The sequence below is a fragment of the Cetorhinus maximus genome, unplaced genomic scaffold (genome assembly GCF_964194155.1).
Source record: "Cetorhinus maximus unplaced genomic scaffold, sCetMax3.hap1.1 HAP1_SCAFFOLD_2185, whole genome shotgun sequence".
NCBI classification, from domain to species: Eukaryota; Metazoa; Chordata; class Chondrichthyes; order Lamniformes; family Cetorhinidae; genus Cetorhinus; species Cetorhinus maximus.
The window spans coordinates 1-21,166 of record NW_027598124.1 but is presented as its reverse complement, the minus strand read 5'-3'; the positions used below and the strand labels follow the sequence as shown (position 1 = coordinate 21,166).

The 21,166-nt window shown below is 56.9% G+C and overlaps 2 protein-coding genes across 3 annotated transcripts; both read left to right on the top strand.

Annotated features, from left to right (window-relative positions):
* Nucleotides 1-2,108: 2,108 nt before the first annotated feature.
* Nucleotides 2,109-10,042, top strand: LOC144677061 (transmembrane protein 79-like). The gene is made up of 3 exons (XM_078537319.1): nucleotides 2,109-2,867; nucleotides 7,091-7,304; nucleotides 9,574-10,042. The coding sequence occupies exons 1-3, from the start codon at nucleotides 2,117-2,119 to the stop codon at nucleotides 9,776-9,778; spliced, it is 1,170 nt and encodes a 389-aa protein (XP_078393445.1). The 5' UTR covers nucleotides 2,109-2,116; the 3' UTR covers nucleotides 9,779-10,042.
* Nucleotides 10,043-11,571: 1,529 nt separating this feature from the next.
* LOC144677062 (uncharacterized) lies at nucleotides 11,572-16,017 on the top strand. 2 transcript variants are annotated; one of them, XM_078537320.1, is made up of 3 exons: nucleotides 11,572-11,759; nucleotides 14,002-14,235; nucleotides 15,860-16,017. In XM_078537320.1, exons 1-3 carry the CDS (start codon nucleotides 11,645-11,647, stop codon nucleotides 15,895-15,897), a joined length of 387 nt encoding a protein of 128 aa, XP_078393446.1. In that variant the 5' UTR covers nucleotides 11,572-11,644; the 3' UTR covers nucleotides 15,898-16,017. The 2 variants fall into 2 exon arrangements, with proteins under 2 accessions (XP_078393446.1, XP_078393447.1); XM_078537321.1 differs by having other exon boundaries at nucleotides 11,642-11,744.
* The last annotated feature ends 5,149 nt before the right edge of the window (nucleotides 16,018-21,166 follow it).

Here is a 21,166-nt window from a genome sequence, read left to right as displayed (position 1 = left end):
TCCCTCCTGGTCAACCCTCCCTATCTCTGTAACCTCCTCCAGCCCCTACACCCCTCCCTATCTCTGTAACCTCCTCCAGCCCCTACACCCCTCCCTATCTCTGTAACCTCCTCCAGCCCCTACACCCCTCTCTATCTCTGTAACCTCCTCCAGCCCCTACACCCCTCCCTATCTCTGTAACCTCCTCCAACCCCTACACCCCTCCCTATCTCTGTAACCTCCTCCAGCCCCTACACCCCTCCCTATCTCTGTAACCTCCTCCAGCCCCTACACCCCTCCCTACCTCTGTAACCTCCTCCAGTCCCTACACCCCTCCCTATCTCTGTAACCTCCTCCAGCCCCTACACCCCTCCCTATCTCTGTAACCTCCTCCAGCCCCCTACACCCCTCCCTATCTCTGTAACCTCCTCCAGCCCCTACACCCCTCCCTATCTCTGTAACCCCCACCAGCCCCTACACCCCTCCCTATCTCTCTAACCTCCTCCAGCCCCTACACCCCTCCCTATCTCTGTAACCTCCTCCAGCCCCTACACCCCTCCCTATCTCTGTAACCTCCTCCAGCCCCCTACAACCCTCCCTATCTCTGTAACCTCCTCCAGCCCCTACACCCCTCCCTATCTCTGTAACCTCCTCCAGCCCCCTACACCCCTCCCTATCTCTGTAACCTCCTCCAGCCCCTACACCCCCTCCCTATCTCTGTAACCTCCTCCAGCCCCTACACCCCTCCCTATCTCTGTAACCTCCTCCAGCCCCTACAACCCTCCGAGATCTCTGCGCTCCACCGATTCCGGCCTCTTGCCCATCCCCCGATTCCCATCGCTCCACCATTGGCGGCCGTGCCTTCAGCTGCCTTTGGGGGGGCCCTGAGCTCTGGAATTCCCACAGTAATGCCCCAAGTCGTGCTCACCATGCAGAGGAGGGGGGTGGGGTGGTGGCAGAAGGTGGACGGACCCTTTATGTCAGGAGCCCGCTTGTCAGTGGTACACCAGCCGCCAAGGCGTCGGCGCTGTTACTGGGCCGAGCGTGGGCCCCGAGACATTCTGGCTGAACCAGTTGAACAGGCTCGGGGCCTAGGCAGCAGCTTGTCAGGGAGATGACACTGAAGTAAATCCTCCTCAGTCATTCACCCTGCCTCTCACTGGAATGCCTCAGGGGGAGTCCGAACGTGGCACTTGCTGCTGTAGCATCCAACCTGCCCTCAGTTCCACCTGAGGATGATCTGGTTTTCCCGCCTCCCCTTCGCTCTCCTGCCTCCCAGGGCTCGAGCAGGGGCCTGGCACTCCACGGTGAAGAACCTGCATTTACATAGCACCTTTCCCAGCCTCAGGACGGTCCCAAAAGCGCTCTGCGGCCCACGGGTGACTTTTTTCAAGCGCAGCCACTGCCGTGAGGTGGGCAACGCGGCAGCCAATCTGCGCACAGCAAGATCCCACACACACACACAGCGACGTGATAACGACCCAGATCATCTGTTTTTTAGTGATGTCGGTTGAGGGATAAATATTGGCCCCAGGACACCGGGGAGAACTCCCCCCTCACCCGCCCCAACCCGCTCTTCTTCCAATAGCGGCCGTGGGATCTTTTACACCCACCTGAGAGGGCAGACGGGGGGCCACAGTTTAATGTCTCATCTGGACGACAGAACCTCCGACAGTGCGGCACTCCCTCAGTACTGACCCTCTGACAGTGCGGCGCTCCCTCAGTACTGACCCTCCGACAGTGCGGCGCTCCCTCAGTACTGACCCTCCGACAGTGCGGCACTCCCTCAGTACTGACCCTCCGACAGTGCGGCGCTCCCTCAGTACTGACCCTCCGACAGTGCGGCACTCCCTCAGTACTGACCCTCCGACAGTGCGGCACTCCCTCAGTACTGACCCTCCGACAGTGCGGCGCTCCCTCAGTCCTGACTCCTGCTCGGGCCGATGAAGGGATGTTTGCATTCATGGGCAGAACCAGAGCTACGAGCTGGTGTCAGGAGGTGAGTCGTTCAGTGCGGGAATTCCCAGGCCTCCCCGGAGCCTGGGCAGCACCGACACCAGCAGGGACTGAGTGGGCCGAGCGGCCTGGGCCTGGGCAGTAAACCCAACGCGCTTTGTCGTTGCAGGAGCCACTCGAGATGTCAGGGTTCCTGCCCCTGGTCCAGCCTGACCCTCAGGACCCCGCCCACGAGGAGGAAGTCCCGGAGAAGGTCGCGGAGGAGGAGCAGACGGATTCGGACCTCCCCTGGAGCTTGGGATCCTCTGAGGATGGTGGCACGGCCCTACTGCACTCCGCGGACACGCTGGAATACCCCAACGGCAGCCGGCCGCTGGCGACCGAGGGCAGCGCCATCGAGATGGTGACCTTACCCATGGCCGCCAAGCCGGAGACCCCTCCCGGCGACGGGGGCGTCGCGGACGGCGACCTCTGGCCCCGGGAGGGGGGCCCGCCAGTGGGCGCTGTGCCCCCCGCCTTCAACCCCAGGGTCCGGGTGGTGGGCCCGCCAACCGAGGACGAAGAGCAGCCCCCGCCCGAGGCCGGGAAGGGGCCGGACTCTGGCGCCGAGGGGTCGGCGGGCCAGCCCTTCCTGATGACCCGCTCCGGCCGGGGGAGCTGGCCGGGCCCTCAAGGCTACCCGCCGCCTGGCGCTGAGTGGCCGGACTCGGGGGAGGAGGCGCAGGGGGTGAAGCGCCCGCCCTGTGCCCGCTGCGCCCGGCCCAACCTCAAGGCCACGGCCGCATTGGCCGGCGCCCTGCTCGTCTACCCCTGCTTCCTGTATGGCGCCTACATCTTTCTGCCCTTCGATGTGCCCTTGATGCCCGACCTCAGCGCCCGGATGACCTACACCCTCCGCTGCGGCGTCTTCACCACCGTTCCCATAGTGATGGGTAAGGCAGCCACCTCTCCGTCACGTGTGGACGTTCGGGGTGGTTTGGGGTGGGTGGGGGGGGGGGGTGTCGGCCATTGGCGGCGAGCGGTGGATGTGTGAGGGAACAGGGCCTCAGTGTGTTTCACAGAGTGCGGGGCACTGAGATTAACCCCTGAGGGGGTATTAGGGACAGGCAATGAGAGAGTTCGGCTGAAAGGGGCCTCTTAAGGGAGGAGGGGGAGGGGGAGAGAGGTGCGGAGAGGTTTAGGGAGGGAATTCCAGAGCTCAGGGCCCCCCCAGGCAGCTGAAGGCACGGCCGCCAATGGTGGAGCGATGGGAATCGGGGGATGGGCAAGAGGCCGGAATTGGAGGAAGTTACAGAGATAGGGAGGGGTGTAGGGGCTGGAGGAGGTTCCAGAGATAGGGAGGGGTGCAGGGGCTGGAGGAGGTTACAGAGATAGGGAGGGGTGTAGGGGCAGGAGGAGGTTACAGAGATAGGGAGGGGTGTAGGGGCAGGAGGAGGTTACAGAGATAGGGAGGGGTGTAGGGGCTGGAGGGGGTTAGAGAGATAGGGAGAGGTGTAGGGGCTGGAGGAGGTTACAGGGATAGGGAGGGATGTAGGGGCTGGAGGAGGTTACAGAGATAGGGAGGGGTGTTGGGGCTGGAGGAGGTTACAGAGATGGGGAGGGGTGTAGGGGCTGGAGGAGGTTACAGAGATAGGGAGGGGTGTAGGGGCTGGAGGAGATTACAGAGATAGGGAGGGGTGTAGGGGCTTGAGGAGGTTACAGAGATAGGGAGGGGTGTAGGGGCTGGAGGAGGTTACAGAGACAGGGAGGGGTGTAGGGGCTGGAGGAGGTTACAGTGATAGGGAGGGGTGTAGGGGGTGGAGGAGGTTACAGAGATAGGGAGGGGTGTAGGGGCTGGAGGAGGTTACAGAGATAGGGAGGGGTGTAGGGGCTGGAGGAGGTTACAGAGATAGGGAGGGGGTGTAGGGGCTGGAGGGGGTTACAGAGATAGGGAGGGGTGTAGGGGCTGGAGGAGGTTACAGAGATAGGGAGGGGTGTAGGGGCTTGAGGAGGTTACAGAGATAGGGAGGGGTGTAGGTGCAGGAGGAGGTTACAGAGATAGGGAGGGGTGCAGGGGCTGGAGGAGGTTACAGAGATAGGGAGGGGTGTAGGCGCTGGAGGAGGTTACAGAGATAGGGAGGGGTGTAGGGGCAGGAGGAGGTTACAGAGATAGGGAGGGGTGTAGGGGCAGGAGGAGGTTACAGAGATAGGGAGGGGTGTAGGGGCTGGAGGGGGTTACAGAGATAGGGAGGGGTGTAGGGGCTGGAGGAGGTTACAGGGATAGGGAGGGATGTAGGGGCTGGAGGAGGTTACAGAGATAGGGAGGGGTGTTGGGGCTGGAGGAGGTTACAGAGATAGGGAGGGGTGTAGCGGCTGGAGGAGGTTACAGAGATGGGGAGGGGTGTAGGGGCTGGAGGAGGTTACAGAGATAGGGAAGGGTGTAGGGGCTGGAGGAGATTACAGTGATAGGGAGGAGTGTAGGGGCTTGAGGAGGTTACAGAGACAGGGAGGGGTGTAGGGGCTGGAGGAGGTTACAGAGACAGGGAGTGGTGTAGGGGCTGGAGGAGGTTACAGTGATAGGGAGGGGTGTAGGGGCTGGAGGAGGTTACAGAGATAGGGAGGGGTGTAGGGGCTGGAGGAGGTTACAGAGATAGGGAGGGGTGTAGGGGCTGGAGGAGGTTACAGGGATAGGGAGGGATGTAGGGGCTGGAGGAGGTTACAGAGATAGGGAGGGGTGTAGGGTCTGGAGGAGGTTACAGAGATAGGGAGGGGTGTAGGGGCTGGAGGAGGTTACAGGGATAGGGAGGGATGTAGGGGCTGGAGGAGGTTACAGAGATAGGGAGGGGTGTTGGGGCTGGAGGAGGTTACAGAGATAGGGAGGGGTGTAGCGGCTGGAGGAGGTTACAGAGATGGGGAGGGGTGTAGGGGCTGGAGGAGGTTACAGAGATAGGGAAGGGTGTAGGGGCTGGAGGAGATTACAGTGATAGGGAGGAGTGTAGGGGCTTGAGGAGGTTACAGAGACAGGGAGGGGTGTAGGGGCTGGAGGAGGTTACAGAGACAGGGAGTGGTGTAGGGGCTGGAGGAGGTTACAGTGATAGGGAGGGGTGTAGGGGCTGGAGGAGGTTACAGAGATAGGGAGGGGTGTAGGGGCTGGAGGAGGTTACAGAGATAGGGAGGGGTGTAGGGGCTGGAGGAGGTTACAGAGATAGGGAGGGATGTAGGGGCTGGAGGAGGTTACAGAGATAGGGAGGGGTGTAGGGTCTGGAGGAGGTTACAGAGATAGGGAGGGGTGTAGGGGCTGGAGGAGGTTACAGAGATAGGGAGGGGTCTAGGGGCTGGAGGAGGTTACAGAGATAGGGAGGGGTGTAGGGGCTGGAGGGGGTTACAGAGATAGGGAGGGGTGTAGGGGCTGGAGGAGGTTACAGAGATAGGGAGGGGTGTAGGGGCTGGAGGAGGTTACAGAGATAGGGAGGGGTGTGGGGGCTGGAGGAGGTTACAGAGATAGGGAGGGGTGTAGGGGCTGGAGGAGGTTACAGAGATAGGGAGGGGTGTAGGGGCTGGAGGAGGTTACAGAGATAGGGAGGGGTGTAGGGGCTGGAGGAGGTTACAGAGATAGGGAGGGGTGTAGGTGCTGGAGGAGGTTACAGAGATAGGGAGGGGTGTAGGGGCTAGAGGAGGTTACAGAGATAGGGAGGGGTGTAGGGGCTGGAGGAGGTTACAGAGATAGGGAGGGAGGTGAGGCCATAGAGGGACTTGAGATCAGAGATGAAGATGAGCTTTGATCTCGAGGAGGAAGTTCTCTTTGTTTCCATCCTTACTGAACACAGTGGATTATCCTGAGTTACCGCTCTTTGGGGAAGCCGCTGTCTCAGGGTACAGCAGACGCTGAGGCAAATAGTCGCAGAGTCTCGGTCTTTCGTTCCATTATAGAGCCCCCAGGGAAGAGTAGGAGGCCACTCGCTCCACTGGGTCCATGCTAGCAGCGTCCTGGCGCTGTTCCTGCACTGTTAACCCACAGGATCCACGTTCAGCTCTTCACCTTGGGCATGGTGAGGGCTCAATTTCAGTTGTGTGATGTTCTTTAAGGGATTGATATGGGGAAGTGGACTGGAGAAGGCAGCAGGTTTAACATCTCACCCTGAAGATGGCAGCTCTGACAGTGCGGCACTCCCTCAGTACTGACCCTCCGACAGTGCAGCGCTCCCTCAGTACTGACCCTCTGACAGTGCGGCACTCCCTCAGTACTGACCCTCCGACAGTGCGGTGCTCCCTCAGCACTGTCCCTCCGACAGTGCGGCACTCCCTCAGTACTGACCCTCCGACAGTGCGGCGCTCCCTCAGCACTGACCCTCCGACAGTGCGGCGCTCCCTCAGCACTGACCCTCCGACAGTGCGGCGCTCCCTCAGTACTGACCCTCTGACAGTGCGGCGCTCCCTCAGCACTGACCCTCCGACAGTGCAGCACTCCCTCAGCACTGACCCTCCGACAGTGCAGCACTCCCTCAGTACTGACCCTCTGACAGTGCGGCGCTCCCTCAGCACTGACCCTCCGACAGTGCAGCACTCCCTCAGTACTGACCCTCTGACAGTGCAGCACTCCCTCAGTACTGACCCTCCGACAGTGCAGCACTCCCTCAGTACTGACCCTCCGACAGTGCAGCACTCCCTCAATACTGACCCTCTGACAGTGCGGCGCTCCCTCAGTACTGACCCTCCGACAGTGCAGCACTCCCTCAGTACTGACCCTCCGACAGTGCAGCACTCCCTCAGTACTGACCCTCCGACAGTACGGCACTCCCTCAGCACTGACCCTCCGACAGTGCGGCGCTCCCTCAGTACTGACCCTCCGACAGTGCGGCGCTCCCTCAGTACTGACCCTCCGACAGTGCGGCGCTCCCTCAGTACTGACCCTCCGACAGTGCTGCGCTCCCTCAGTACTGACCCTCCGACAGTGCGGCGCTCCCTCAGTACTGACCCTCCGACAGTGCGGCGCTCCCTCAGTACTGACCCTCCGACAGTGCGGCGCTCCCTCAGTACTGACCCTCCGACAGTGCGGCGCTCCGTCACTACTGACCCAATGTGGTTGGCTTTTGCCGGCTCTCCGGGGTCCGGTGATGTGGAATCCCTCCCTGTTTCTCCAGCTTTCCTCATCTTTCTGTCCCCACCCCCACCCCAGGTATCATCATGTACGGCCTGGCGAGGTGCTGCTCAGCCTCCATCGAGCTCCCGGGACCCCGCAGGGAGATGGTGGACGTCCACCACTGCTTTGTAACGGACTCCATCCATCTCTTTGTGCTCTTCTTCATCAATCTCATCGTGCTCTCAACGTACATCCCCCAGGAGCTGCTGAAGCTTCTCCCGCTCCTCGCCGCCTTCTTCGCCCTCGCCAGGTGAGTCTTCATCCGGGGGAATCGCTTCACCAGTGTCGCTCCCCTCCACAGCCCCCCAAGGGGGTGTTTGATGGGGACGGTGTAGAGGGAGCTTTACTCTGTATCTAACCCCGTGCTGTACCTGTCCTGGGAGTGTTTGATGGGGACAGTGTAGAGGGAGCTTTACTCTGTATCTAACCCCGTGCTGTACCTGTCCTGGGAGTGTTTGATGGGGACAGTGTAGAGGGAGCTTTACTCTGTATCTAACCCCGTGCTGTACCTGTCCTGGGAGTGTTTGATGGGGACAGTGTAGAGGGAGCTTTACTCTGTATCTAACCCCGTGCTGTACCTGTCCTGGGAGTGTTTGATGGTGTGACCAACGCAGTTGGTGAAGCGAAATTATTTTTTAAAATTCCAGAGTGAAACTTTAAAAAACTGTCATAACCAATAATTTTAAGTGTTATGTTTGAGATGCAACTCTAAACTCAGGAATCAGACCCACCAATTCTTGAGGTTTTACATTAAACTAATTGAAACATTTTATTAATTTAAACAGGTTAAAATATATATACATATGGCTACAAATTACCACTATCATAATTCTTACCAAATTCCCAAACTAATCTCTGTTAAAGCAACAGCAACCCATAGACTCAACCAAACACCAGGGAAAGCATCTCCACCCTATGAATTGAAAATGAGGTTTTATTTCACTGTGGAGCCAGTTGGAGTCTGACAGCAGCCTTTTGACCTGACATTGTCTCTGCTCTGTATACCCGAAAACTGCTGAAGTTATACCTACCGCCACTGATTGAATTCAGATTCTCATTGCCCCAGCTCTCTCTTTGAACTTTACCCTTTAACAATGAAACCCCATTCGTTGTACCAATGTTGTTAGTGATATAAACATGTGGCTTGGTAGCTGTTAGAAAGGTGTCACCTTTTCACCCCACTTCTTGAATGCTCTATTCAAAAAATGCAAATGCACACTATCTCCCTTACACATCAAAACTAGGACATGTCAAGGCACCCAGACTAGCTGGTTTTAATCAAATTAAGACACACCCACAGATTAAACCTCTGTTTTAAAAGAAAAATATTTTCCAAAATCCTATATACATTAATAGTTTCATGACAGATGGGGACAGTGTAGAGGGAGCTTTACTCTGTATCTAACCCCGTGCTGTACCTGTCCTGGGAGTGTTTGATGGGGACGGTGTAGAGGGAGCTTTACTCTGTATCTAACCTCAAGCTGTACCTGTCCTGGGAGTGTATGATGGGGACAGTGTAGAGGGAGCTTTACTCTGTATCTAACCCCGTGCTGTACCTGTCCTAGGAGTGTTTGACGGGGACAGTGTAGAGGGAGCTTTACTCTGTATCTAACCTCAAGCTGTACCTGTCCTGGGAGTGTATGATGGGGACAGTGTAGAGGGAGCTTTACTCTGTATCTAACCCCGTGCTGTACCTGTCCTAGGAGTGTTTGATGGGGACAGTGTAGAGGGAGCTTTACTCTGTATCTAACCCCGTGCTGTACCTGTCCTGGGAGTGTTTGACGGGGACGGTGTAGAGGGAGCTTTACTCTGTATCTAACCCCGTGCTGTACCTGTCCTGGGAGTGTTTGATGGGGACGGTGTAGAGGGAGCTTTACTCTGTATCTAACCCCGTGCTGTACCTGTCCTGGGAGTGTTTGACGGGGACAGTGTAGAGGGAGCTTTACTCTGTATCTAACCCCGTGCTGTATCTGTCCTGGGAGTGTTTGATGGGGACAGTGTAGAGGGAGCTTTACTCTGTATCTAACCCCGTGCTGTACCTGTCCTGGGAGTGTTTGATGGGGACAGTGTAGAGGGAGCTTTACTCTGTATCTAACCCCGTGCTGTACCTATCCTGGGAGTGTTTGATGGGGACAGTGTAGAGGGAGCTTTACTCTGTATCTAACCCCGTGCTGTACCTGTCCTGGGAGTGTTTGATGGGGACGGTGCAGAGGGAGCTTTACTCTGTATCTAACCCTGTGCTGTACCTGTCCTGGGAGTGTTTTATGGGGACAGTGTAGAGGGAGCTTTACTCTGTATCTAACCCCGTGCTGTACCTGTCCTGGGAGTGTTTGATGGGGACGGTGTAGAGGGAGCTTTACTCTGTATCTAACCCCGTGCTGTACCTGTCCTGGGAGTGTTTGATGGGGACGGTGCAGAGGGAGCTTTACTCTGTATCTAACCCCGTGCTGTACCTGTCCTGGGAGTGACGGGACTTTGTGGGATTAACAGTGCCCCCTTTTACTCTCCGCCTCCCTCAGGTTGATTTACTGGGTGGCGTACGCTATGAGCAGCACTTTCCGGGGCTTCGGATACGGCCTCACCTTCTTCCCCATCGTGGGCCTCCTGGTCGCCAACCTCTGCTACATGTTCGTCCTGGGGCCCGACAAGATGTTCGCCACCTCAGCCAGCGGGCCCGAAGGCCAGGAGGAGGCCTCGGGCCCACGCCAGAGGTTCTGGGGTTGAAAGTTCGATCCTCGGAGAATGGGCTCCTGTTGCCTTGGTCACCATCAATGTGCCAGTTATCAGACTCTGGTCCGGCTTAATAACGGGTGTTTGGTTTTTAAGGTTTATTTTTCACGTCTATGCACCTCCCGTTTGCCCCCACCTACATCTTGTGTTTATTCAGTTTCCAATCCAACTGTGTGGATTTTCTTCTTTATACCTCCCCCTGGCAGCCGGCCCGGAGAGACGAGGCGAAACGATGAATAAATTACAGTCTAACACCAGATCTCTGTTTCTCGCTCATTCCCGTAAGGGTCAGTGTACACGGTTGCCTGGTGACGCAGACTGACACGCACTCCGAGAGCACTGAGCGCGTCCCCCGACAGGCGAGACGGCCGATCGTCGTCTCGCAGGACAGGCAGCAGTGGATGAGCGCACAGCAAGATCCCACGAGCAGCGATGTGACGATGACATGTTTACTCCCTTGGTGAGGTGGACTGAGGGAGAAATCATCCGGACACTGGGGACCCTCCGACAGTGCGGCGCTCCCTCAGTACTGACCCTCTGACAGTGCGGCGCTCCCTCAGTCCTGACCCTCCGACAGTGCGGCGCTCCCTCAGTACTGACCCTCCGACAGTGCGGCGCTCCCTCAGTACTGACCCTCCGACAGTGCGGCGCTCCCTCAGCCCTGACCCTCCGACAGTGCGGCGCTCCCTCAGTACTGACCCTCCGACAGTGCGGCGCTCCCTCAGTACTGACCCTCCGACAGTGCGGCGCTCCCTCAGTACTGACCCTCCGACAGTGCGGCGCTCCCTCAGTCCTGACCCTCCGACAGTGCGGCGCTCCCTCAGTCCTGACCCTCCGACAGTGCGGCGCTCCCTCAGTACTGACCCTCCGACAGTGCGGCGCTCCCTCAGTCCTGACCCTCCGACAGTGCGGCGCTCCCTCAGTACTGACCCTCCGACAGTGCGGCGCTCCCTCAGTACTGACCCTCCGACAGTGCGGCACTCCCTCAGTACTGACTCTCCGACAGTGCAGCACTGCCCCAGTACTGACCCTCTGACAGTGCAGCACTCCCTCAGTACTGACCCTCCGACAGTGCAGCACTCCCTCAGTACTGACCCTCCGACAGTGCGGCACTCCCTCAGTACTGACCCTCCGACAGTGCGGCACTCCCTCAGTACTGACCCTCCGACAGTGCAGCACTCCCTCAGTACTGACCCTCCGACAGTGCAGCACTCCCTCAGTACTGACCCTCTGACAGTGCGGCACTCCCTCAGTACTGACCCTCCGACAGTGCGGCACTCCCTCAGTACTGACCCTCCGACAGTGCAGCACTCCCTCAGTACTGACCCTCCGACAGTGCAGCACTCCCTCAGTACTGACCCTCCGACAGTGCGGCACTCCCTCAGTACTGACCCTCCGACAGTGCAGCACTCCCTCAGTACTGACCCTCCGACAGTGCGGCACTCCCTCAGTACTGACCCTCCGACAGTGCAGCACTCCCTCAGTACTGACCCTCCGACAGTGCAGCACTCCCTCAGTACTGACCCTCTGACAGTGCAGCACTCCCTCAGTCATGCAATGGGAGTTTCAGTGCATGTTGTGCTCAAGTCCCTGCAGTCGAAGCTGAACAGGCAACGCTGGGTTGCAGCCTCGGATGGGATGGGGCACTGGCAACCCAGTGCTGCTGTCTAGCGAGCCTCTGGGCAGGGAGTGGTCAAGACTGCGGGGGCAAGTGGGCGAAAGGAGAAGGGGAGGGTTTAAGCAGTTCCTGTCGGCTCAGTTCCCCCAGTCCCTTTAAGGCTGGGCTGGGCTGCTCCAGGATCCGCCTCCCTGGGGCTTTTGGAAGTGTGGAGGGAGGCGGTAGTGAGTGCTGAGGGAGAGATGGCAGCATCAGAACGGATCCAGAACCGCAGGAGGCAATGCATTTTCCGCCTGGCCTTCCAGCACTGTCCACTCCGCAAACTGGCCAGGAAACTGCGGGGTAACAACATCTACAGTGAGTACTGCCAAAAACTTTCTCAACTCTTTGCAAAAGTTAGCCCGGAGTTCCCAGAGGAGGAAGGAATTCATTGCAGACTCCCTGCGGGTTTTTCATTCCTCTTTCTGAGTCTCATTGTCAACAGAAACTTTCTTTTGAAAGTTTTTTTGAAGGAAGTTTGTCTGCTTTTCCCCCCTCCCAGTTTAAACCCTCGGTCCCAACTGGTCTGAGAAAGGAAATTCACTTTTAAGGAAGCAATTTTAAACCAGGGTGAGACATGTTCAGCAGCTTCCTCTTTACTGGGAGCTGCCCTTCCTGGGTTCACAGCAGGTGGGTTTGTTTATGAGGAAAGTGTTTTTGCAACTCTGAACTTTTCTAACCCCCACCCCCCCCAATATTTTGGAAGGATTAACCCCCTGTGCCCCGCTGCCTGCCTTGCTTTTTTTTTCCTATTAGAAATGCCCATGTCAACATTTCTGTGCCCAAGCTCTGTCACGCTGAAATTCAGCTCGGGCAAAACACCGCTGCCCCCATGTCACAGTGACCCCGATCAGGTATCACCCACCCCTACCCTCACCCCCACCCCCACCTCCACCCCTACCCGACCCCTACCGCCACCCGACCCCTACCCCTACCCTCACCCCCACCCCAACCCCTACCCTGACCCAAACCTTACCCCTAACCCCATCCCTACCCCCAACCCTCCACCCCAACCCGACCCCAACCCTTACCCTCATCCCCACCCCAACCCCCACCCGACCCCTACCCCCACCCCAACCCCAACCCGACCCCTACCCCCACCCCCACCCCTGCGCCCGTTGACCTGCATCGGCTCCCAGTGTGGCAACACCTCCACTTTAAAATTCCTGTCCTCGTGTTAACATCTCTCCCTGGTCAGCTGTGGCTCAGTTCATAGCACCCTCACCTTTGAATCAGAGGGTGTGGGTTCATGTCCCACTCCTGGAAAACCAAGAACTGTGATTGTACTCGAAAGAGTTACCATCTGTGACTGTTGATAACTCGAAAGAGTTTCCCCCTATCCCTATCTCTGTAACCTCCTCCAGCCCCTACACCCCTCCCTATCTCTGTAACCTCCTCCAGCCCCTATACCCCTCCCTATCTCTGTAACCTCCTCCAGCCCCTACACCCCCTCCCTATATCTGTAACCTCCTCCAGCCCCTACACCCCCTCCCTATCTCTGTAACCACCTCCAGCCCCTACAACCCTCCCTATCTCTGTAACCTCCTCCAGCCCCTACACCCCTCCCTATCTCTGTAACCTCCTCCAGCCCCTACACCCCTCCCTATCTCTGTAACCTCCTCCAGCCCCTACACCCCTTCCTATCTCTGTAACCTCCTCCAGCACCTACACCCCTCCCTATCTCTGTAACCTCCTCCAGCCCCTACACCTCTCCCTATCTCTGTAACCTCCTCCAGCCCCTACACCCCTCCCTATCTCTGTAACCTCCTCCAGCCCCTACACCTCTCCCTATCTCTGTAACCTCCTCCAGCCCCTACACCTCTCCCTATCTCTGTAACCTCCTCCAGCCCCTACACCCCTCCCTATCTCTGTCACCTCCTCCAGCCCTACACCCCTTCCTATCTCTGTCACCTCCTCCAGCCCTACACCCCTCCCTATCTCAGTAACCTCCTCCAGACCCTACACCCCTCCCTATCTCTGTAACCTCCTCCAGCCCCTACACCCCTCCCTATCTCTGTAACCTCCTCCAGCCCTACAACCCTCCCCGATCTCTGCGCTCCTCCAATTCCGGCCTCTTGCGCATCCCCCGATTCCCATCGCTCCACCATTGGCGGCCGTGCCTTCAGCTGCCTGGGGGGCCCTGAGCTCTGGAATTCCCTCCCTAAACCTCTCCGCCCCTCTCTCTCTCTCTCCCTCCTCCTTTAAGACACTTCTTAAAGCCGACCTCTTTGACCGAGCTTTCAGCCACCTGCCCCTAATATCTCCTCACTTGGCTCGGGGTCAAATTATATTTGATAACACTCCAGTGAAGGTGCTTAGGGTGTTTTACTGCACTAAAAGGGCTAGATAAATGCAAATTTATTGTTGTTTTAATGGCACACACTACAATAGGTATGTCACAGCGCCACTTCTGTTGGGAGTGTGTAATGGCAGCGTGACAAGTTTACATAGCAAATTGCCGTGAGGAATCAGGAGCAGAAACAAGATGAGAGCATTGTAAAGTGTCTTTTTCTCCCCCCTCTTCACTCACCGAATCTTTACTTCTCTCTCCCTTTCCCAGGCATGCCGGCTGAACCCTCGGAGAGTATCTCCGACCGCTGGCACTCGTTCAGTACGGTCTCCGAGAATCTGGCTTCACACGAGGGCAGTGTTTTTAACCAGCTGGGCGCCAACGCTACCCGCGTCCTGCCCCAACCGTCGATTCAGACCCTTTCACAGGGACCTCCGCCCCCGGCATTCCCGCTTCCCCAGATCCAGGTGGAACTGAACAGAGAGCCGAGCCCCTGGAGCATGGGTGAGTCTCCTCCCCCCCCACCCAACTCCCTCCTCCCCCCCCTCCCCCCTCCCCACCACCTCCCTCTCGCCAGCTCCCCCTCCCCACTCCCCGCCACCTGCCCCTCCCCCTTCCCGCCACCCCCTCCCCCCCTCCACCACCCCCCCCCCCCCCCCCCCATCCCCCTCCCCTGGAATTGAAGCTAGTCTCAGTAATGGTGACCATGGTAGCCATCATGGATTGTCGTAAAAACCCCATCTGGGTCATTAATGCCCCCTTTAGGGGAGGGAAATCTGCCGTCCTTACCCGGTCTGGCTCTACACGTGACTCCAGACCCACAGCCATGCAGTCGACTCTTAACTGTGCCCCCCTGAAATGGCCGAGCGAGACCACTCAGTTCAAGGCGGCAATTAGGGATGGGCAACAAACGCCGACCTTGCCAGCGACGCCCACATCCCCGTGAAAGAAATGAATGGCTGGACGTTGTTGGTGACGGGCGGAAGTATCGGCGTGAGGTTACTTATCCTGGAATTCCAAAGCGGCAAGAGACTGTTAAATGTGGACGTGCAGAGGGACTCGGGTCCCCCTCGCACGCAGAGAGTTAGCACCGCAGGGGCAGCCGGCGATTAGGAACTCGAGTAGCACATCAGCGCCTCTCTGCGGCCAGAGGTTTGGAGCACGGGGATGGGGAAAGCCTTGCTGCCAATGTGCAGGGCTCTGGCGAGACCACACGCGGGGCACTTTGTACATGTTCCGGTCTCCGCAAGGTATGCTTGCTTCAGAGAGGGCACCGGAACTACACAGGAGTCCCAGGACTCTCCTGTGAGGAGAGATGGAGTAGAATGGGCCGATATTCTCCAGAGTTTCGGGAGCGACCTGATTTGAAATGTAAAAGATGCTGAGATCGGCGGGGGGCTGGTTATCTGGCCAGGCCCAGGAGCAGGCTTATACTGCCTGAGGCCTGGCGGTATTATCACTGGACTGGTACTCCAGGTACCCAGGGTAATGCTCTGGGGACCTGGGTTCTAATCCCGCCACGGGCAGAGGGTGAAATTTAAATTCTATTTAAATTCGATGAAAATTTGAATTCAACGAAACGATGTGGAATTAAAAGCCTGATGGTGACCATGTTGATAACTCTTGAATGGTTTTCTAGGCCGTTTCAGAGGGGCATTTAAGTTCTCAAGGGGCAATCGGGGATGGGGCAATAAATGCTGGCCTAGCCAGCGACACCCACATCCCCGTGAAATGCATAAAACAAAAATAGAAAATGCCAACACCAGCCAATTAATTTATTTTATTGAATCATTTGTTGAGATTTAGGTGGGAGAAATGTGAGGAAAACCTTTTTTTTAAACCCAGAGGGTGGTGAGGGTCTGGAATGCACTGCCTGGGAGGGTGGTGGAGGCGGGTTAGCCTCACATCCTTTAAAAAGTACCTGGGTGAACACTTGGCACCTCATAACATTCAAGGCTATGGGCCAAGTGCTGGTTAAATGGGGTGAGGTAGGTAGGGACAGGTGTTTCTCATGTGTTGGTGCAGGCTCGATGGGCCGAAGGGCCTCTCCTGCCCGGTGAGATTCTAGTGACAAACACCGGCATCTCTGCCTCGCTCTAACCCGCTGCCTTCCACATCCCTTCCGCAGATATGGAGGTCGATCCCGAGACAGGGGAGCGGGCGTAGCCCTTGGGAGACCCGAGGCGACTGGTCCCTCTAGGCCCCGAGCAGACGCAGTGACGCCTCTTGCGTTGGCCACCCACGAAGGTCTCCTCGGACGCGGCGGCCCTGTAACCAGACCGTGGCCTATCAGCTTAACACCGGCCGTGACGATAGCAGGCAAACTCCTTTGGACCTTGGTCTCTTCCTCTTCTTCTGCAGCTGGTTGTTGCTATGTTGCTCCTCGCTGTGTAAATACATATTTCAGGGGTGTCCCCGCCCTCCCCACCAAAAGTTTGTGTTTGCTGTGGATAGGGTGGCCATATTTACTCTTCCCAGCTGGAGCTCAATAAGCAAATAAGGTCGACGTGGTCAAGAATCTGAAACCACAGCGCCGAGGTCAATACTCTCGCCTCCTCCGGAGTGCGCGCTTTGTTTTATTTATTGAATCCTTTTCTTACACACGCCCCACACACACACACACAAAAAAATAAATCCCCTTTCCCAAGTTTGACGCCCCCCCCCAATCGCCCAATAAAAAGTATTCACGCACAATTGGCAATGGGACGGTTGCCATGGCAATCCGGGCCTACACAAGTTGGCTGTGCCTCTCCCCCACCCCACCCCATCCCACCCCAGATGTGAAGTTAACCAGCAGCTTTCCCTGTTGTGGTGGGTGGGTGGGTGGGCGGGCGGGTGGGTGGGTGGGCGGGTGGGTGGGTGGGCGGGCGGGTGGGTGGGCGGGTGGGTGGGCGGGTGGGTGGGGGGGGGGACGGTCAAGGGCCGAAGCCTGATGGTCAACTCCACGCCACGCAGGGTCAAAGGTCAGGGGAGGCCAAGGGGTGACCTAATTGAGGCGTAGGAGAGGGCGGAAGGGTGGTCTCACTAGGGGTGGTGAGGAAGACCATTTCCCTGCAGGAGGGTGGGATTAGAACTTATTAGTTTATCTTATGGAAACCTTTTTTTCCTTTCTCGGGCCGGCACAGACACGACGGGCTGAATGGCCTCTTTCTGTGCCATAACCTCTCTCAATGCCTAGACAGGAGGTCAGGAGTCAAGAGAAACTGACCCCCCCCCCGCCCGACCACAATGTTAGCCAATGGGAGTTTGACTTTTAACCTCTCGAGTTAAAAATAAGTCGAATTCCCTCCTCCTGACCCCCTCGTCTTTCGATTGCTGGCGAGCGTCAATCCGGTCCGGGTTAGGGTCCGCTTTGCAATGGGGGCCACCCCCTCGATCACAAGGGTGGAGGGGGCTCAAAAAAAAATGGGGACGGGTGGCGGGGGGGTGCGGGTTAGCAGGCTGTTGGACTATGGTGGGCTTCACAGCTCATGACCCCATCCAATTGACACCGATTGGCAGTTCCAATGCCGCCTGCTCCTGCTGCACCAACACCAGCCCCCCCCCCTCCTCCTCCCCCCCCCCCCCAAAAAGGTGCTGAGGCCAACTGTGTAACAAGGACGGATGAATTGGCGGGTTGGCTGCTGCCCCTGTGCCCCCTCCCCATGAGTGAGGGGCAATTCCCTGTTTTATCACATTTGCCCAGATCGGAAGCTGTCACCCACCCCCCCCACCCCCAGCTGCGGGTGTTTTACTCCCTCGTTTACATGTCGAGCTGGCCCCATTTGTGTAAAATATTTCCGATGTGGTGCATAGGATAGTGGAATAAAGTGTTCGAGGTGTGATACCCTGTTGTAAGGGGCTCCTTTTCTGACACGCTTCGGATTGCCTGCGCAGACGCTGTCTTTGAGCTATTTGACTGCCCCGCCCACCCACAACCAGAGTGGGGGGGCTATTCGGCTACAGAAGCCCTCACGACAAAGCCGTCACAGGCAGAGGGCGCACATTGGCAAGAGCCGTGGCTGTGGGCCTCATCCATGTGCAGCAGTGGGCGGGGAGACAGTAGGGTGGGGAAGGGAGGGAGGGAGTCCGGGAGGGAGGGATGGAGGCCGGGAGGGAGGGAGGCCGGGAGGGAGGGAGGGATGGAGGCCGGGAATGAGGGAGGCCGGGAGGGAGGGAGGCCGGGAGGGAGGGAGGGAGTCATCCTTTTCCCTGTCGGGCTCTTGCTCAAACTCAATCGAGTCAGACACCCAGTAGCTCCGAGTCCCCACTTCAGGGACTCGAGCAGCCAGACGCTCCCAGTCCAGGTACCGAGGGTAGTGGGGGGGGTGGGGGGCTGCTGCACTGTCGGACACACCATTTTGCTGTTGAGAGGTTAAACCGAGGCTCCCCGACTCGGGTGGAGTGGTAGCCACGGTTTCGAAGAGGAGAGGAGTGGAAGATGCTGGAGGGGAATATCTGCCCCTCAACCAACGTTACTTGAAATAGAAAAAAATTCTCTCGCTCGCTGCCGCTTGTGGGATCTTGCTGTGCGCAACTTTCCTGCCCGCGGCGAGACTTCACTGGACCCCGAGGGCCGCTGAGACGGTTGACAGTTCCACACAACCACAACGTTGCCGTTATTTACAAAACAAATCGTTTAATGAGGCACCAAAGTACTTTCAAACAGTTGGCAGATTGAACATTAGGCTGTTAATTTTTGACTGAAATCGTCCTGGGAACTGCACCCCCGCCACAGTGACCATCCTGCCCAAGGGAGTTATCCTGCTGCCTGGTCGCAATCTGGTTTTACAGGTTTGGCACTAATTAACCAGTCTCCTTCTGAACAAATTCGGTTTTGTCCATTCCCTGAGAGGGCAAGTGTTAAACTGGCAACCTTACCCAGACAAAACGTCACAGCAATTTATCAACACGCTAGGAATACATTTCACCACCGCTACTACCCTCCGGACCATTTCCAGGACAACTACCCAGGACAGGTACAGCACAGGGTTAGATACAGAGTAAAGCTCCCTCTACACCGTCCCCATCAAACACTCCCAGGACAGGTACAGCACGGGGTTAGATACAGAGTAAAGCTCCCTCTACACTGTCCCCATCAAACACTCCCAGGACAGGTACAGCACAGGGTTAGATACAGAGTAAAGCTCCCTCTACACCGTCCCCATCAAACACTCCCAGGACAGGTACAGCACAGGGTTAGATACAGAGTAAAGCTCCCTCTACACCGTCCCCATCAAACACTCCCAGGACAGGTACAGCACGGGGTTAGATACAGAGTAAAGGTCCCTCGACACCGTCCCCATCAAACACTCCCAGGACAGGTACAGCACGGGGGTAGATACAGAGTAAAGCTCCCTCTACACTGTCCCCATCAAACACTCCCAGGACAGGTACAGCACGGGGTTAGATACAGAGTAAATCTCCCTCTACACCGTCCCCATCAAACACTCCCAGGACAGGTACAGCACGGGGTTAGATACAGAGTAAAGCTCCCTCTACACTGTCCCCATCAAACACTCCCAGGGCAGGTACAGCACGGGGTTAGATACAGAGTAAAGCTCCCTCTACACTGTCCCCATCAAACACTCCCAGGACAGGTACAGCACGGGGTTAGATACAGAGTAAAGCTCCCTCTACACTGTCCCCATCAAACACTCCCAGGACAGGTACAGCACGGGGTTAGATACAGAGTAAAGCTCCCTCTACACTGTCCCCATCAAACACTCCCAGGACAGGTACAGCACGGGGTTAGATACAGAGTAAAGCTCCCTCTACACTGTCCCCATCAAACACTCCCAGGACAGGTACAGCACGGGGTTAGATACAGAGTAAAGCTCCCTCTACACCGTCCCCATCAAACACTCCCAGGACAGGTACAGCACGGGGTTAGATACAGAGTAAAGCTCCCTCTACACCGTCCCCATCAAACACTCCCAGGACAGGTACAGCACGGGGTTAGATACAGAGTAAAGCTCCCTCTACACCGTCCCCATCAAACACTCCCAGGACAGGTACAGCACGGGGTTAGATACAGAGTAAAGCTCCCTCTACACTGTCCCCATCAAACACTCCCAGGACAGGTACAGCACGGGGTTAGATACAGAGTAAAGCTCCCTCTACACTGTCCCCATCAAACACTCCCAGGACAGGTACAGCACGGGGTTAGATACAGAGTAAAGCTCCCTCTACACTGTCCCCATCAAACACTCCCAGGACAGACACAGCACGGGGTTAGATACAGAGTAAAGCTCCCTCTACACTGTCCCCATCAAACACTCCCAGGACAGGTACAGCACGGGGTTAGATACAGAGTAAAGCTCCCTCTACACTGTCCCCATCAAACACTCCCAGGGCAGGTACAGCACGGGGTTAGATACAGAGTAAATCTCCCTCTACACCGTCCCCATCAAACACTCCCAGGACAGGTACAGCACGGGGTTAGATACAGAGTAAAGCTCCCTCTACACCGTCCCCATCAAACACTCCCAGGACAGGTACAGCACGGGGTTAGATACAGAGTAAAGCTCCCTCTACACTGTCCCCATCAAACACTCCCAGGACAGGTACAGCACGGGGTTAGATACAGAGTAAAGCTCCCTCTACACTGTCCCCATCAAACACTCCCAGGACAGACACAGCACGGGGTTAGATACAGAGTAAAGCTCCCTCTACACTGTCCCCATCAAACACTCCCAGGACAGACACAGCACGGGGTTAGATACAGAGTAAAGCTCCCTCTACACTGTCCCCATCAAACACTCCCAGGACAGGTACAGCACGGGGTTAGATACAGAGTAAAGCTCCCTCTACACTGTCCCCATCAAACACTCCCAGGGCAGGTACAGCACGGGGTTAGATACAGAGTAAATCTCCCTCTACACTGTCCCCATCAAACACTCCCAGGACAGGTACAGCACGGGGTTAGATAGAGAGTAAAGCTCCCTCTACACTGTCCACATCAAACACTCGCAGGACAGGTACAGCATGGGGTTAGATACAGAGTAAAGCTCCCTCTACACTGTCCCCATCAAACACTCCCAGGACAGGTACAGCACGGGGTTAGATACAGAGTAAAGCTCCCTCTACACTGTCCCCATCAAACACTCCCAGGGCAGGTACAGCACGGGGTTAGATACAGAGTAAAGCTCCCTCTACACTGTCCCCATCAAACACCCCCAGGACAGGTACAGCACGGGGTTAGATACAGAGTAAAGCTCCCTCTACACTGTCCCCATCAAACACTTCCAGGACAGATACATCTCGGGGTTACGTACATAGTAAAGCTCCCTCTACACTGTCCCCATCAAACACTCCCAGGACAGGTACAGCACGGGGTTAGATACAGAGTAAAGCTCCCTCTACACTGTCCCCATCAAACACTCCCAGGACAGGTACAGCACGGGGTTAGATACAGAGTAAAGCTCCCTCTACACTATCCCCATCAAACACTCCC

Coding starts and splice junctions, on each gene's coding strand:
- LOC144677062 (XM_078537320.1), top strand. CDS start 11,645: ATGGCAGCATCAGAACGGATCCAGAACCGCAGGAGGCAATGCATTTTC. Junction 11,760..14,001: donor GCGGGGTAACAACATCTACA/GTGAGTACTGCC, acceptor TCCCTTTCCCAG/GCATGCCGGCTGAACCCTCG. Junction 14,236..15,859: donor GCCGAGCCCCTGGAGCATGG/GTGAGTCTCCTC, acceptor TCCCTTCCGCAG/ATATGGAGGTCGATCCCGAG.
- LOC144677061 (XM_078537319.1), top strand. CDS start 2,117: ATGTCAGGGTTCCTGCCCCTGGTCCAGCCTGACCCTCAGGACCCCGCC. Junction 2,868..7,090: donor CACCGTTCCCATAGTGATGG/GTAAGGCAGCCA, acceptor CCCCCACCCCAG/GTATCATCATGTACGGCCTG. Junction 7,305..9,573: donor GCCTTCTTCGCCCTCGCCAG/GTGAGTCTTCAT, acceptor CGCCTCCCTCAG/GTTGATTTACTGGGTGGCGT.